Below are 18,000 nucleotides of genomic sequence, written 5' to 3'. Positions count from 1 at the left end.
CCTAATTCCGCCGATATGAACAGTACGATTTAACGTTAATTAAAACCGTTTTTACACTGTCGGTGATGATTACACTGTACAATAATATACGCGCTTATCATCCGCACCGGACTGATCAAACCGGTGGTATGCTGGTAATTCAAAAGTTTTTTTCGGAGTTATCGGTGTTCTAAATCATTCGATTATCCCCGGCCTCCCAACTGTCGATCGGACTGCCGTCGATGCCCCGGGAGAATAACTCCGTGTGTCGCGAACGTATTGTACGGACTTACGAGTCGTCCGGGCTTTTCTTGTGGTTTTGGTCATTGTCCGGCCGACCTGTGACCCGGTCGGGGACATCCGTGTTCTGGCATTTTTCCGTCGTTGTATCGGTTCCGTCACGTTTACGCTCGTTTGACGATCACGTCGCATTGGTACGAGCCACACGTCACGGGGTCGTCGCTCGCCATCTTTCAACGCTATCGCGGACGTCCACAGTTCCGACGAGTGCGTTCACTTGGAAACAGAGTTCCGGGCATAACCCAGAGGGCTTTCGGCAGTCTCCGATCCGTCGCACGTGGTTTAACGCGGTCGCATGGACGAAACCACCTGAACTGGGGCTGCGCCATGTATGAGACATCCTAGTTCCGTCAGGCCGTTCTATTCAAGACACCGTTTGTCTCTTTTGTTCCTTTAACTTTCCTAAGAACATTTATATCGCGTTGATGCGAAAGATTTATCATTATTCTTGTTATTATTTTGATTAGCTCGTTTGCGGCGCACTTCGATTTATTTTGTTGTATATAAGGACATCCGCCAATCGTAGATGATTATTATTATTATTATTATTATTATTAATATAAGTCAAGAATAAAAAAAAAATAATAATTATTATAATTTATTAAATTTTATGTTACCTTATTTGTTCTAAAATTAAAAAATTTATATTTGTTCAAATCACTTATTTGTAAAAAGTTAAAACAATCTGAATTATAACATTAAAGTTACGCAGTATGATTTGATGATCAGAAGTCGAAAATAATTAAATACAAATTAGAACAGACCTCAATGACCTGCCACACAATCATAATTAAAATATAATATCTATTAATCGATAAACGATGATAATCGTAAAAAAATATACGTCTAAAATATGAGTTTCTATTATAATATATTATAATCAAGGTTTGGAAGTTATAGGAGTTGCATATTGTTCTGTATGCTTTCGATTTATAGCAGACCAAGCTGGAAATCTAGGCTATACAATGTTGGGATTAAAAATTGAAAATTAAAATTGCATACTTAGCATATTTCGTGAATTTTAGAGAAAAAGTGCATATTTTCATTGATTTTCGCATATTTGTATGCATATTTAATATTTTCTAAAAAAAATAATTTTTTTCATTCATAACCAATTTATTTTAAATAACATTACATAACAAAACACTAATAACGCGGAAAACGTGCATCATATAAAACTCAATATTATTTTTCGTGGTTATTTATTGTTATTTTTTATTGTCTACTATGAATTTAACGAAAATATTGGTGGTTCAATGCGACAACTTAACAAGTATTATACAAAATATATTTATTTTGTATTTCCAAATAATGAAAATATATTTGTTTAACTATTTTTTCTATAAAATCTCAATGTCATATTTTAGTTTTCAATAACACATTTTTTTTAAATATAGGTTTTTAAAATTTACTAATAAACTTTTGATAAATAAGTACATTTTATTTGTTGCATAATTCACATTTTTTCATGCATATTTTATCATTTTTTCGTGCATATTTTGCCTTTTTTGGCTCCTATAACTTCCGAACTCTAATTACAACGATAATGTGCATGTGTGTATGGTATATGTGTGTATACATGTGTATATGGTATTGTACTTTTAGGTATTTTAAAATTTATGTGCATTCCAAGCGATTTTTTGTTCAATTGGGTGGTAATGGATAATGGCACTATATTAGTGTTACATAGACGTTTTCTAAGACATTAATCGAAAGACGATAATATAACCCTTTTCTTCAATGTCATGAGTTTATATACTACAGCAAGATTCATAATCGATACCTATTTATTGTATTCTCTGACTAAGTAAATAGAATACATAATGTTATCTCTTATGATAACAAAAAATAAACAATAAATAATAATACATTATTTTTTTTTTTTTTTGTATTTGAATATGGGTCTGATTATTCATACCCATATTCCAAATTATACGATGATATTGCTATCTATAAATTATGTTAATTGCTTGTTTTTTGTTACGTACTGTAATATGAATAATAATGTATAATTATAAATGACAAATGCATTTTAAAAAAAACTTAGGTACTTGTATGTGACGTGTATTCTCTCTTTCTCCTTCTCTGTGCTTATAATAATGATGCGTAATATGTAATTCATATTCAGATATTTTTTCGAATTCAGAAAGTTTTTGTAGGCCGATGGCTATAACACGGATACCTGCGGATGCCTAAAAAATTCTTCGGAAAATCATTACCGTAAACTATGTGAATATTTTCCGGGTTTCTCTTCGCCTAAACGGCTTTATATCAATTGCGCCGAAAATCGCAGCTAAAGAAAGAAAAATTATAGGATGGAAAATAGGTATACATCTGTTGCGCCGATCGATATTTGAGTTAATATATTTTGCGATTACCTCATTGATACATATATTGATGAAAATGCAACTTTCCCCCGTATCTTTGGTCATCGTATAACATATCAGACGAAGAACAACAAATGTCAGTGGCATTTCCCTCAGCGTTTGAGAAATATTTTTATTCGCCCTATCCAAATATTTTTGTTTTTATAAAGTTTTAAAAATAATGTAATGCAACAATCATAATACGTGTTCTCTTAGTTATTACCAGGGCTCGGGATTTTATGAATTTGCATATTTGTTCAGGAAGTATATAGAATAAATCTGATACGGTATATATTTGTGTTGTGGTGTTTGGAATTGAAGTTTAAAAGTTTATTATGCATATTTTTGCATATTTTAGATTGTTTTTCTCCAATTGCATATTTTTTAGGTTTATTGGTTTAAACTTGAATATTTTAAAATATTTTTTGATAATTTACTAGTAAATCAATTTTTTTAGTTAATCAAAAATATTAATGTAAAATTTTTATTTTTGACACGTTTTAAAAATGTTATTTAGAAAACAAAACGCGCTAATAAATTATTCATTCTAAATCAGTTTTTATCTATATGAATTCATCTGCAACAATGCCGACAAGGGGATACTCAATAGCATTATTCCGCTTATTTTATTCAGGAACCCATTTTATTTTTAGCACTGAAGATAATTTTATTTTTATTAATTTTTCTTTCACAGTATTATTTTATCTGTCAATACTCAGTAATTGACGAACCACGGACGATGTGCAAGATATGTTTTTTTTAAAATTAAATTTGAATTAGTACGTCTTTTTTAATTAAAATTAAATGCATATTTAAGCGGATATTTTTATGTTTTTTGGTGCATATGTATGCGCATATTTTTAAGATTTTAAACACATAAAGTCCCGAGCCCTGGTTATTATAAATAGACCAAACTCTAAATTTATGACAAAAAAATAATTAGTAAAATAGTTATAACTAATTTTAATATAAGACCTAAGAACTTTTCAACATTTGTAAGATTAGTGTAAATATATATAATATACTATTAGTGTAAATACCAAGAATGTAAAATGATAAGTTTGATTTTAATTTTAATTTTTGTTTTTATCCATTATAATTTTTACTTGTACTGTATAGTTGTTATACCGGCGCAATAGATGTAAACTATACAGGTAGTGTCCTAAATGCGGCGCAATTGACGAACACCGGTCTAAAATAGGTAAAACTGTGGTACACATTAAGTACCGAAGCGCATCAACTTTTAATATTACGACTGTTGCATATAATCCGTCCACGAGTATTGAACTTGATGCATTCCGTGTGTTGTTTTTACCGTATGCGCACCAGAAAACGTACAGAGAGTTTTGCACACAACGGGTGACTACCGGGACCGGGAGATTGACAAAAAAAACTGAAAGAAATCGAAATAAGTGTGAACGTCCGCAGAAAAGAACGCGTCGTCGTCACCGCCACGTGTATTTACTTACGACAATTTTTTTCTCTCTTCTTTTTGTGTCTGCGCGTACAACGACTGCGTACAATAATATACATATATACGTGTGTGTGTGTGTGTGTGTGTAATAAAATATAATATAATATAGGTACGTATTTATACGTGTGTGCGTGTGTGTGTGTGTGTGTGTGTGTATAACGCAGCGGTGCTGTCGGTTGACTGACATGCCCTTTTCGTGTGCGCCAACACACGATCACGCACAAAGGCTCGTACAATATTTGTATCGTCCGTGCGCGTATACCTTTACTGTAATGTGCGACGACGAACAGATCCGAACGTACGTGACAATATACAATGTACAGTGCACAATGACGACAGTACGCGTATCCCACTACCGTTGAATGGCACGTAGGTATATACATATAATAATACGTCGAGGCGTGTCTCTCTTTTTCCCTTTATATTATACTTATTTTCCATACATAAATACCGTGCAGTATACGTACATTTCACATATCAATTCGTGTTCGATTCAGTGTGTATATATGCGTGTGTTTGCGCGTGCGTGTGCAAGTTCGTCCGACTGTCTGTCTCCGTCTCTTTCTCTCGCCCTCGCCCTCTGTCCCGTTCCATCCGTCACCCTGAGTCCTGTATAGATACACTTTTTATTTTATTTCACACATCAACGCTAAATATAATATTTTGTGTGCGTATGTATATATATATTTGTGTACATTTCACATTTCAATTGTACGCACACGTATAGTTCACCTCGTGTTCCGCTGTTTGTTGACCATATTATTCGCTGGTTATACTCTATATATATATATGTATATTACACCCAACAATAAACACATATAATTCGAGTGAAAAGGAGGAATTCCGAAAGGAAAGGAGGCTGGCTAGTTACCCTCCGTTTGCCTTACCGCGTATCGAAATCTCGTTAAAACCCACCCTCGCGCGTCACATATTATACACCGCTGCTGTCAAATTATTAACGCATTTTTTTTTTTTTCGCGTCGAGTAACACCGGTAGGCACGGTGTACAACGGCTGTATATAGGTAGGCGGTATATATGTGTACACGTATTATTATTGTCAACCGCACCGTTGTCCGCGCGCTCCAGGAAATACCTCTTGTACGTCATCACCGCCCTTACCTGTTGTCGACGTGATGGCTACAACTACACATCGGTTGTATTAAATCGTCGCGCCCCGGCATTGATATAATTAATCGAAAAACCCTAGCCCGCCTCCTACAGCAGAGCTATGAGTAGGCGGACAACAAATGTAAAGCTAGTGTAGTCGCGACAGGCATCGCTGTAGTTCTCAGAGTTTCTTTTTTTTTTTTTTTTTGGGGGGGGGGGGGTTGTGGATTTTCGCCCGCGATTTTTCAGCTGATCGCCAAGTCACTTGATGCATGGATGATCGGATGTACGTTTATAGACACCGTTACCCAGAGGAGTCCGAATTTAGTGGGCGTTGCATTTCAAAGCTTCGGGTATTTTCAAGAACTTCAGATTTAAGTTTTAGATTTGTTCAGCCTGATATAAATGTACGTATGGTCATGTAATTGTAAATAAGACGATTCCCAAAAGGGTGTTGACGAAAATTTAACAATTTCGAACGTTGCGACGCGTCAGTGGAAAAGAAATGACCTGATAGTTTATGACGTTGCTTATTGGGGGCATGGCAGTGCGAGCTTTTTTTCTTGATTAGTAGTAATGGACTGTGGGATATCATAATTTTTACTAATGATGATAAGGGAGATTGTATTATATGGGTAAGTACATCGATTTATACTTACGGTACTTTGCGTGCAGCTTGATCACACCGAACAGTGGATGTATAAAAGAATAGTAGTGTGCGTGGACGAAAAACATCGTCATAGAATTAATTAACAGTTTATCATCGCGTATTAGTCACAAAAAAAAAAAATAACGATTTTGTTTGAACGAGTTTGGATGGATCAGTTAATGTTTCTAAAAAAACTTAATATGTTAGAAGAATCAATTTTTTTATTAACTTACCTTTCACAACAACAAAAAAAGGTATCTAAAATGTGGGGAAAATCAAAAATGTCTAGTCCCTATGCAAAAAATGTGTACAGAAATCGGCTTACTGATTCACATCTTGACGATTTGTTAAGAGTAGGTTACAGTAACTACAAACCAGATATATCCAAAATAGTGAAAAAACGATCTCAATATAAAAAACACACCAATTTAAAATAATTATTTAATTTCATTTTTTTATAATAAATTTTCAAATGTTTTACAATATACACAATATATAAATTTCTTTTTAGTTTTTTTTTTTTTATTTCCGTTTCGACTTATGGCCCGTGAAATATTTTAAAATATTTTATGTAACCCAAATAAAAAAAAGGTTAAGTAAGTCTGCTCTACGATTATCATTTTTTGAGTAACGATGAAATTAAAAATCCAATTTTATCGATAACCTGGTATACCATATTTGCATAAATTTCACTTTTTTGAAATTATTAAAAAAAACAATGTGAAATTCAATTATTTAACCTAACCTTAACCTAACCCTAACCCTCTCGGAAAGTACCAACCAGAATCAATTTCCTACATTTTACTATTTATTTTTTGATGTAATAATACGTATTATAGTAAAACCAATACATTCCATATTGCACTTAAAATCTAAAAATCTGTTAAAAATAAAAGACTATGACCAAGCAATAGTAATAAGCTAACTATAGGGGGATAGATTAAATAGATAGATTATCACCCTTTTGGCTTTTTTCATTGTCTCATTTATCACATTAAGCTCTAATATAAATGCACAACACGTTTAGGTCTATAGTTTATGGCAATATGACTATGTCATAAAATACTATGTAGGGTGAGATGAATTCCGATTCATCATCTCCCCATAGAAACCATATACTACCACCATAGCTACGAACAACTTATTAAGCGTGTAATTACCGTTGATGATCGGAAGATTAGTGATCACTCATCGTTCAAAAATAACGTATGTATAAATTGAATGTCATATTATTATGAGACACAAACACTCCGCCGAAAGAATAGTGTAACAAAAAATGTTCAAATCGTATTCGATACAGTCATGATTTGATGAAGACTAGGTCTATGTGTATATGTATAAATCCATTAATAATACAAAAAATATATAAAAACAATTGAATCATTATCATTGCGTACTAAAATAGTTTCGTTTTTATTAGGTATTGTATATGATTATTATTACTACAGTGAAACGTGTAATTTTGAATTATAAATTGTAATTAATTATTTTCATCAATATGATTTATGAGGAACATTACTTCAAAGCTATCGGGCTACTTCTTTTTGTAACTAAGTAATTTTTTTCTGTATAACAACAAAATAATATCTCTGCTCCAATAATTGTTTAAGATATAAATAAATAAACAAGTAGTTTAAATATGGGAATAAATACATTTTTAGCCTGGAATATTATTATATTTTTAAAGTATGATCGGTTTCGAATTAAATGTTTATCATCAAGTATGTTTACATTCGTGCGCTTTCCACTTTTCCATTTTCAATTCAACTTACGTTTCAACATTCAATTCCACTTTCATTCAACGCATGTCTTAATTGAACGCAATAGATGCACGTTTTTTTCTGTTCACATTAGCAACGTCACAAAACAGTCGTTTTCCTGGTCGTTAACAAAAAACATGTCGGATTCACATTTACTTCTCGGTGTTAGTGCGGTATACTAAATTATTACAAGTGCCAACAAAAAACGTAGGAAAACGCATTCTTTGTGGGTCAAAAATTGTTTAAAAACTCAAATTTTTGGAATTATAGATGATTTGCAATTAGACGAAGATTTTTTATTTAATAACTATACACGAATGTCTAGGTCTTCGGTTTCAGTCATTTTTTCAAGTCAAATAAAATAATTAAAATAATTAGTAAAACATTAATATAAAATTAAAGTAAAATAATAAGTGAAATTCAATATAAAACTCACGGTGTGTTAAACGAATTTCCATTGAACGCGGAAAACCTTGCATTGTAATGTGCGTCACGAAAATGTAGCCATTCAACTCGAAAGGGTTGCTAAAAAAAAAGGAAAGGAAATGTGCTATTGTAAGCTTTATGTCCAACTCGTGGTGTGCTATAACGAATTTAACGCACGAAAAAGCGTTTGAGTGTAAACATACCATAAGTAGACAATTTGTGTTCATACACACATATTTTTCGGAATTTATCTACGAATTTGATAAATTTAAAAATAACTACGATAGATAATAATAATAATAATAATAAATGAAAATATCATTTATATAAAATATAAAGCAAAAATAATAGTAATAATAATAATAATAATAATAGTAATAGTAATAATAATATTATTACGACCAACTCGTTGAATAATTGTAGCGCGATCTAGCGATGAGGTTATCGATACTGTCAACTAGGCAAATAGGTTTAAGCATAGCATGTTTTAAGGAGTAATATTTAGGCAATTCATATGTAATTAATAATAATAATATTATATTCATATAATCTGTGCCACTGCCTACCAGTAGAGTTTTATGGATTCCCGGAATTACGATAATGATAAATTTTAAAATGTTATACAAATGTAATTACTAGGGCCCAGATTTTAATGCAAAGTGCTTTTTTTTTTTTTTTTTTGATTGATCATACACAATGATTTCTAAGAACATAAATTGTTTCGTGTAACGAGGGTTTCAAAGCTACAAATTTTATTTTGCATTTTTTCGTATATTTCGATGTTTTTTCATTTTTAGAGCATTTTTAGTATAATCGGGTCATTTTGTTGGTTTTTAATGCATATTCGTTCAATATGTCACAGAACACACCACACACACACAAATTCAATTTCAATTTAATTAAATATATTGATTATAATAATAATAATAATAAAACAAAAAGAAATTAAAATTAATAACGACAATAATAATTTAAATTGTTTAGTATTTTAAAATACTATACGCGTTATAATAAACACTATTATTATTAGAATAATAAAAAAAAAAACTACAAAAGAAATACCAAATATCAAATGACAGATTGTAGCAAAAAAAAAAAAAAATATAGAAAAGTTAAAAGGGCCATGAAGACGGCTAAAAGCAGACAATGCTTGGCGATCTGTACACCGTTCGCGGATGCTTCGTGAAACATCGTTGTTTCCCAGACCGGGTTCTTTTAAATCAATCCGATTGATAATCGAACGTACGATGATACCAAGGCACATCGCCCACCGAAGTAACATGACGCGTGATCTGGCAAGTTACGTGACGAGTGATTTGTCAGTAGCACGTTAGTAGCACGCCACTCGCGACTTTTGTACACGATTATACGAAAAATCACTTAATATCGCATACCAATCAAACATGTCAGAACATGCGTCACTTTGGAATCATTTCTGAATTTTTGTTACTGATAGCAGTGGCGCGTGCACTACTTTTGTTATACGTAACTAGCTCATCATTTCTATCAGTGACCACCTTGCGCACAATTATTTTATTTTATTTTCGTTTTAATTTCTAATTATTATTATTATTGATTAAAATACATTTGTGTAATAAAATACATAATATAATTAAATATATTTGTGTTTTAATTAAAATTAAAGAATACACATAAGTATAATAGATAAGTAGTTTTTAATACTTACTAATATTAATTATTATTATTGTTATTATACGTATATATACATACACAATGTGTTCATCGATTTAGGGAACACTGAATTTCTCAGCCGGATTTGTTTGGAATAAATCAAATTTTTTTTTTTTACAAACTGGTGGTATATGAATACACATTTTTCGATACATTTCAAACATTTTTGAGGATTTGGTCATAGTTAAATATTGACTGAATAAGAGCCATGTCAATTTTATTAAATAATACATTTTTTAAATTATTTTTAAATATTTATAAAATAATTTATAATTAATTCTTATTGGTTACTTGTTGAATATTTGTATTTTTTTTTAGAAATGTTATAAACAAGACTAACATAATATGGTTACAAAATTATTTATTAAAAATTCAGTGTTCCCTAAATCGGTGAACACACTGTATATAATAACAGTAAAAAAATTTTAATTGTATTATGTAAAATTTGTAGAAGTATGAAAGACGATCCTGAAACTAACATAAAATTTGTACAAACCGTACCAATGTATCTTTGTTTGTATGACTATAGTACAAAAGACTATTTTTCAAATCAAACATCAAAATTTCTTTATAAACAAATTTTACCTAAATTTAATAATTTGTATATTTTACTAATTTCGGGATTAATATAAAATGGAAACACAACGCCAACACATTTTCAAAAATAAGCCATTTTATAAAAAGTTCCACCAGTGCAACAAATACAGTAAGAGGAAAATATGGATACCGATTTTAAAATGTTTACACTGCAAGATTTACTGCCATCGAACGTGCCTACAGCAGAATAACAATACATGTAGCACTACAACGGATCTCGTCAAATCAACGGCACTGGTAAATAATGATTTGATGAACACGGACTTCCCTCGAAACTTTTGCCCAATATGTACACCTTTGAAACACACGAATCCGATTGAGAGTTGTTCTGATTCAAAGGTCACACCATACGACGAGACTATAAATTAGGAATCGGTGCCTAACTTTCCGTGTGTAGAAACCGAAACAGACGAAGGCCATAAAGATGACGGCATTGTTTACAAAAATAACGACGTTACCAAGGAAAATAAATAGAAGTAGCCACTAGTCTTTTTGATATAAAGTGTGTTTCATAAAGTGAGCAATTTTTTAAATACTTGGGAATTTTTTGTTTGAAGATTGTCAACTCTGTTTTAATTATATTTGTCATATATTATCTTCCTGATTAGTAGTTAATTTGTTATTAGATATTAAAACATCGATAAATACCTACCAACAAAACACAGATAATATTCTCACCTCAAAGTATTGCTATAGGTCAGATTACTTTAATATTAAAGTGAACACCCTATATTTGAACTAATGAACGCAAATATGTTATATTGTATGTGGTCAAACAGAAAAATGTGTCTTAAATTTTGTAAATTAATTTAATTAATATTGGTTTGGTGTTATTTTAAATTATTGTATCCAACAATTCAAAATAGTTTTATAATTATTTAACTACCCATCTACCTGATTAAAATTTTAAAAAAAAAACCAAAAAATTGTTCTTTTGAAAGCGTTAGGTATAGTAAGTTACGTATAGATTGTAATCGAATAGACCAGAAATGATCAGTGAAGAAATGTTTTGTTTACTACTCACTTAAATTGAAAATTGTACTATTTAAGGGTTTAATAATATATAGAATATCAAAACCAATAATTCATTTTTAATTTCAAATTCTCAATTGAATAACTTTCTTGTAAAATTGATAAGGTCCGGTTATGGTTTTAAACCAAAAGGTAGGATGCTCACATGCTTAATAGTATACCGTCTCGGAGTTGAGTAAATCCCTATTTATTGTGTGTCGGCTTAAAATCGTCAGGGCCGTTTTGAAAAGTAATAAATCTAATGTCAAATAACTTCTACCAATTTTTCTTTCAATAATGAATAATGTCAACTGAGAATAAATCGATTTTTAAATTTTTAAAAGCAAATATCATGGAAACACTTACCCTAAAGAGCAACTAATAAGGAATCGCAAGTATGTGTTATTAACGAGGCAAAAAACTGGTAAATCTAAATTTAAAAAAAAAAAAATTCCTTATCAAATATTACTTCGTAATTTTTACAGTTACTATTGGATGTTAATATATTTATAATGAAATTAATCAGATACTAAATATCAGCAAAATTGAATTTGTTTATTTAGTCGTTGTAATATAGTTTCTCTTTTTCCTTATAATCGTTTCTTTTTTCTTTCAACAGGTCTTGAAACTGTTTATAAATATAAAACTAAATTTTCACATAACATAAGAAAATATCATTAATGAACATAATAACTGGTTACGTATCCAGTAATTGGTAATCTCGTTGGATTAAAATATTCTAAATTTGAGTAAATTATACATTTAATATATGAAAAATAAAAAGACAATAATATACCTTCCACACAAGTAGGAAATAATTTTGTAATGTATATTTTATTTTAGTATTAATTAATATTATTAAATACAGGCATGGCTCAAAGTACAGTAGTAGATATTTACAATGGTTAGATTATTGCAGTAGAAGTATGAAGGAACTAGATAACCAAATTAAAAGATAAATAAATGGTGTAATATTTATTATTTATTATTTAATTACTATAAATTTGATACTTGATGTAATTAATTTAATTTTATGAAGTAAATGCAATTGTTGAAGAATCCATTATTGCTGTTTGGGTGTAGATTGACCAATAGATCGTCTAAAATAAAAACAAATAATTGATATCAAATTTAGTAGAAAATAAGTACAAGGGTTGTTTTTTTAAATTTTTATAACTTTATTGTTATTTACCTCAAACCTTGGATAATGTTTCTTGATCTCATTCCAGATGATTCGTAATTAGGTATGATTGGATAAGTGAATTCTCCTCTATCTATTACCATTTGTTTTTGATTCATCGTATTTGCAACTTTTGAGCTTGTTTTATACTTATGCTACCTGTATTCAAATGCTAACGTAAAACAAGCCAGTCCAATCCCAACAAATATAACAATAAAAACTCCACCTAAACAAAGAATTAAGTTATAGTATAATTATATATAGGTATACGAGTAAACGTATATACAGGAAACGTATATATCAGTAATAAATAATAAACAATAGCCGTAGCGTGTTATGATGTTTTTTTTAAATGTTATATTTTACATACTCATAACACACTTAAAAATTGAAATATCGGAAAAAAACCGACCAACAAAACACAGATAATGTTCTTCCCTTAAAGTTTGATTATTGGTCAGTTTACTCTAATATTAAAGCTAACCTCACTACATTTGAATCATTGAACCCAAATTTGCTATTTTTTACGTATGTCAGACGGAAACAAAACATGCGGGTGTGACTTCCTCTTAATAGTAATTACTAGAAATGTTCGGTTACTGAGTGAGTGAGTTGATTCAAAAAGTCTACTCTTTTAGGTAAGCTAAATGAGTGAGTTGAATCAGTGCGCCATAATTCAATGACTCAATAACTTATTGTTACCCACCTATATACAAATATATACATATTATTGTATTATTTGTGGTTTTACCTCCTAGTTCTTATCAATTATCGACTAAATGTTATAATTTTGTCAGCTCGTGACTTGTGAAGTGTGTCAATTGAAATATGTAGTTTACTAAATTGGTGATTCATTATTATCCGAAACGAAATGTATAGTTGATAAGAACTTATTGAGATAAGAGTTGACTCACTGAATCAAATCATTGGAATTAACTAAGTGAATTGAATCATTATATTAAGTCAAAATTTCTACCTCTAGTAATTACCAATTATTAAATATTCTTACCATCATGTTGCTACAGTAATATGGTAAATGCTACAGTAAATGCTCAATAATTTTATTTTTATTTCATTTTTTTTTTTTTTTTTTTACGAGCCTCCGGTAACCACTGACATTGGCTTATAATCATATGTATGCGCTTGTGCATCTGTTATCTCATTTACCCTACGAATTGAAAATGTATTTGTTAAGATAATGGTTAAGATGATAAACTCTCTTAGTGCCCATTGCAATCGGATTGTTAACGCATACTCGACAAGGCCAACGCGTTTTGTATGTTGTTATTATTATTATTATTACTCTTATTTAAACAGTAATTGATTACTATATTTATTAATTTTGTATACATTTTCGTCCGACTCGCCGCAAAACATTGGCTATCATTGGTCCATAGTTGTATTACGCGCACGGTATTACTTACATTGTGTTTGTCTCTGTGCATCGTTATCCTGCAATGCCCGCTCTACCTTTATTCGTCTGTTCCGTACTGTTATTGTGATTTTGGCAGTCGTCCTAGTTGCAGCTTACCACAGGAATAGATTTGAAAATATATATTCGTCCTTTGTCCATGTACTCAAAGGCCGTATGTAATTGAATGGGTTTTATTGCGCTTGGTTATGATTACTATGTTGCAGCCGATCATCGGAGATGTGATACACTCTTGAATAGAATGAACTCGCTAACCGATGGTTATAGTTCGTGCATGATGTCCATGAATGTAGATTGTAAGGAGCAGCTCAAAACCCAGTTTGTTACCAGGGAGGGTATTTACAAACTATTGACGTTGGCCACATACTCGCGTCCAAACCGAATCGGTTACAATGTGCAAACTAATACATCTGTGTATGTATCCTTTGTTAGCTATTCTGATTCCAATGGCAATGATGATAGGATCTGCTTCAACATTGGTCGTGAGCTCTTTGTTTTTGTTTACAAAGGAACCAAAAAGGTGAGTGCACAAACCCATACTATTCAAACTAACATGAACTGATAGTTACGATTAATTCATTTAACAATTCAAAATGTGATATTATACCTCCTCTTGATTATATCCTAGTTATTTCAGCACCTTAGAATTTATATATTTATCTTAAATCAATTATAAAGAAATTACATTCATTTTTATCATATTAAATAATACTATTTTTTTTATAATATTTTGCTTCACACTTTTATCTACTGGTACTGGTTTTAATATTAAAAATCATTGTAGTTTATTTAATTTAATTCTTAAATATGAATTTTGAATTAATAATCTGTTAATTATAGTTTGAAAAATGTAATGTTAATTGCTTGTTTGATGTGTAATAACTGAAATTTACCATTAAAATATTTGTTAAATTTAAATGTCAATAATTTTTTAGGGTGCAGATCTAACCAAACCCATTGATAAAAAAATGTACAAAGGCATAAATCCAACTTGTCATGATTTTAATTCAGTTGCCATAACTGAAGATTCACTACCATTGATTGTAGGATTTTCTACAGGACTAATACAGCTTATTGATCCTATAAGAAAGGATGTCAGTGTATTGTTCAATGAAGAGGTAAACAAAATTTTCATTGATCAAACATAGTTAATATAGTTAAAGAATATCTTATTTATAGCCAATTAAAAAAATGTCTTTTTTATTTATTTATTTTGAATTAAAGATTTATATTTTAAAAATACTTAAATAAATACATTTTTATTCAAGAGATTTTTATATTTATAATATGTAACTACTTTTTTTTAATTAAAAATGCATCATCGGGTATATACGAGGTATACAAAATAGTGGTTTTATTATAAACCTAATGATGAATTTTTAATTAGAAATCAGTTGTATATTACAAATATAATAATACTTTAGGTTAAGTTTTATTTATTTATATATTCATTTACATGTATCAACTATTTATTAATTTTAACTTTATTATTTAAAAATACACTAGCATATTTAAATATTTTGTTTAATTAAAATTAAAATTTTTGATAAATATACTTTTAATTTATTGTATCTACTGTTTTACTCTAATATTTATTGAACACAATAATTCTTGTATTTTATATATACATACATATTGATTCATTTCTTAATTTCTAAGGTTAAATATGTTATATATATAATATGTTATATTTATATAACTAATTAATATGAGGAGTGAGTTAGGTTATTTTTATTTTAATAATATTGAGACATTAATTATTTGAATGTACTATTAAATCTATTTACGACTATTGGAAATTAAATAATTGATATGTGATGTGTTCTTATCCTAATTAATAACCTAATTTATTAATTATTATTATTTTATAATTTAATTGTTTGATGTTAATATTTTTTTTTTTAGAAAATTATTGATAAAACGAAAGTAACTTGTGTTAAATGGGTACCAAATTCAAAACATTTATTCCTGGTATCACATTCTAGTGGTCAATTATATTTATATAATGAAACATTGACTTGTGGTACAACAACACCAATTTATCAACAAGTAAAGTCTGGTGAAGGTTATACAGTGCATACTTGTAAAACAAAAAGTACACGGAATCCAATGTATCGATGGTTGATTGGTTGTGAGAACAACAGCATCAATGAATTTGCCTTTTCTCCTTGTGGTCTTTATTTAGCTGTTGTTTCCCAGGATGGATTTCTCAGGGTATTTCATTATGATCAAATGGAATTAATTGGAATGGCTCGTAGTTATTTTGGTGGATTCTTATGTGTCTGTTGGTCTCCTGACAGTCGGTAAATATAATATAGAATATTAAAAATTGTGTAAATATGTATATAATACATGAATATTATAGGCTAGTGTTTTATTGTAGTAGAATAAAAAAATTAAAAAAGCAGAAAGAGGGAGAAAAAGTATATATGTAAATTTATCTGATATTATGTACTATTAATATACTAAGTATGATATTAGATTTAATATTCTCATCAATGCATAGAGTGTGGATTATAGAAGAACACTAAGCTGTAATAGGAAAGGTGTTTAAAATTATGAATTTAATAGTTATCCTTTGTTAGTGAGAGAATTTTAATGATTTCCTTAATTACCGCTTGTCCTTTAATTTTTCGATTATTTTGCATGTATATATGTATTTCTAAGATTTGGAATCATCTTATAAACTTTGTATTGATAATATTAATCATTAAATAGATCATTTGAAGCTATTGGATAAATAATATTTTAAAATTACATTTGGAGTATATTCATTATTCATTATTATTCGAATGTTTTAATTTATTAATTTACATAATAAAAGTAAAAATAGTAAATATATTTAAAAAAAAAAAATACTACTTATTATATTGGATTTTCTTGGTATCATGTATTATTATAGTATTATTCTATAATATTGGAATAATTACTGTGATATAGAGTAAATTGTAGTATATTTATTTAAGAATGTTCCCTACTCATTATACATTTATTTAAGTATAACTGTTTACCTATTATTTATAATTATGAGCTACATGTCATTAATATTTTATATTTTAACATAATTTTTATTTTTTCCTTTTATTTGCCACTTAAAGTTTTTATCAGCTGTTGCTGTATTCTTATGTATTCAACTGTGCTTGAGATTTAGGTGTTTATACAATATATAAATATTAATATGATGTACATATTTTTAATATTTAAGTATTAAATATTATTTTTTACTTTTAGATATATAGTGGTTGGTGGAGAAGATGATTTAGTTACAGTATATAGTATTTCTGAGCATAGAGTCATAGCCCGTGGTCAAGGACATCATAGTTGGGTTAGTGTGGTAGCTTTTGACCCTTATACTAGTACACCTCCATCTATGGAACCATGTTTACCTGGATGCTACAGACTTGGCTCTGTTGGACATGATACACAATTATGTCTATGGGACATCACTGATGATGTTTTACATCATGTAACATTAGTATCACCAGTTCCTGCAACACCTAAACAAAATGGTGTTATACATCATAGTAAACACAATGGTAATGCTAATATTATACAAAAACAAACTCAAGACCCAATGCGATTGATTGGTACTGCTGCTTGTCCACGGTTTGATCAATGTCCACGACTTGAGCCATTAATTTGTAAGAAAATTGCTCATGATCGATTAACAGCCCTTATTTTTCGTGAAGATTGTTTTGTAGCAGCTTGTCAGAATGGATATGTTTACACTTGGGCTCGGCCTGGAACAATTGTAAGTGTTCAATTAATTAAATTTTAGGTCTAGAATTCATAAATATTTATTTTTCAGACTAGCATGAATGCACATTTAGTTTCTGATCCTAACTCCATCATATCATCAATAGATCTACCTTCATCAAATACAGCATCTGTAGTATAATAAACATTTTATATAAATTAATAGATGTAATAGCTGATAGTTGAATGTTTCAGTGTGGAATTAAGTTTAAGTTATAAATTGACAAGCAAAAGGTGATAATTAAAAAAAAACAATTATAGTTTAAAAAA

At 29.5% G+C, this 18,000-nt stretch overlaps 1 protein-coding gene and 1 long non-coding RNA gene across 4 annotated transcripts; one reads left to right on the top strand and one right to left on the bottom strand.

Moving 5' to 3' along the window:
- Positions 1 to 12,338: 12,338 nt before the first annotated feature.
- Positions 12,339 to 13,605, bottom strand: LOC112682703. Its single transcript, XR_003148543.1, has 3 exons — positions 13,552 to 13,605; positions 12,555 to 12,768; positions 12,339 to 12,462 (listed from the first exon to the last, which is right to left on the bottom strand). It is a non-coding gene; the product is annotated as an uncharacterized LOC112682703 (long non-coding RNA).
- A 108-nt stretch (positions 13,606 to 13,713) lies between these two features.
- Positions 13,714 to 18,000, top strand: LOC112682702 (WD repeat-containing protein 20). Of its 3 annotated transcripts, none has more exons than XM_025553388.1 (6): positions 13,714 to 13,818; positions 14,181 to 14,494; positions 14,910 to 15,092; positions 15,880 to 16,277; positions 17,206 to 17,725; positions 17,783 to 18,000. In XM_025553388.1, the coding sequence occupies exons 2-6, from the start codon at positions 14,216 to 14,218 to the stop codon at positions 17,870 to 17,872; spliced, it is 1,470 nt and encodes a 489-aa protein (XP_025409173.1). In that variant the 5' UTR covers positions 13,714 to 13,818; positions 14,181 to 14,215; the 3' UTR covers positions 17,873 to 18,000. The 3 variants fall into 3 exon arrangements, with proteins under 3 accessions (XP_025409173.1, XP_025409174.1, XP_025409172.1); XM_025553389.1 differs by lacking the exon at positions 13,714 to 13,818 and adding an exon at positions 13,825 to 14,115; XM_025553387.1 differs by lacking the exon at positions 13,714 to 13,818 and having other exon boundaries at positions 13,825 to 14,494.

Source organism: Sipha flava, unplaced genomic scaffold, assembly GCF_003268045.1.
Source record: "Sipha flava isolate LNK unplaced genomic scaffold, YSA_version1 208_pilon_pilon, whole genome shotgun sequence".
Lineage (NCBI taxonomy): Eukaryota > Metazoa > Arthropoda > Insecta > Hemiptera > Aphididae > Sipha > Sipha flava.
Note: the sequence above shows the minus strand (reverse complement) of the source record. Positions and strands in the feature narration are given on the sequence as shown.

What these genes read in the sequence shown, in the direction of transcription:
- LOC112682702 (XM_025553387.1), top strand. Translation starts at nt 14,141, where the DNA reads ATGGGTTTTATTGCGCTTGGTTATGATTACTATGTTGCAGCCGATCAT. An exon ending in TTTACAAAGGAACCAAAAAG is followed by an intron (nt 14,495 to 14,909) that starts GTGAGTGCACAA and finishes ATAATTTTTTAG; the next exon opens with GGTGCAGATCTAACCAAACC. An exon ending in GTGTATTGTTCAATGAAGAG is followed by an intron (nt 15,093 to 15,879) that starts GTAAACAAAATT and finishes TTTTTTTTTTAG; the next exon opens with AAAATTATTGATAAAACGAA.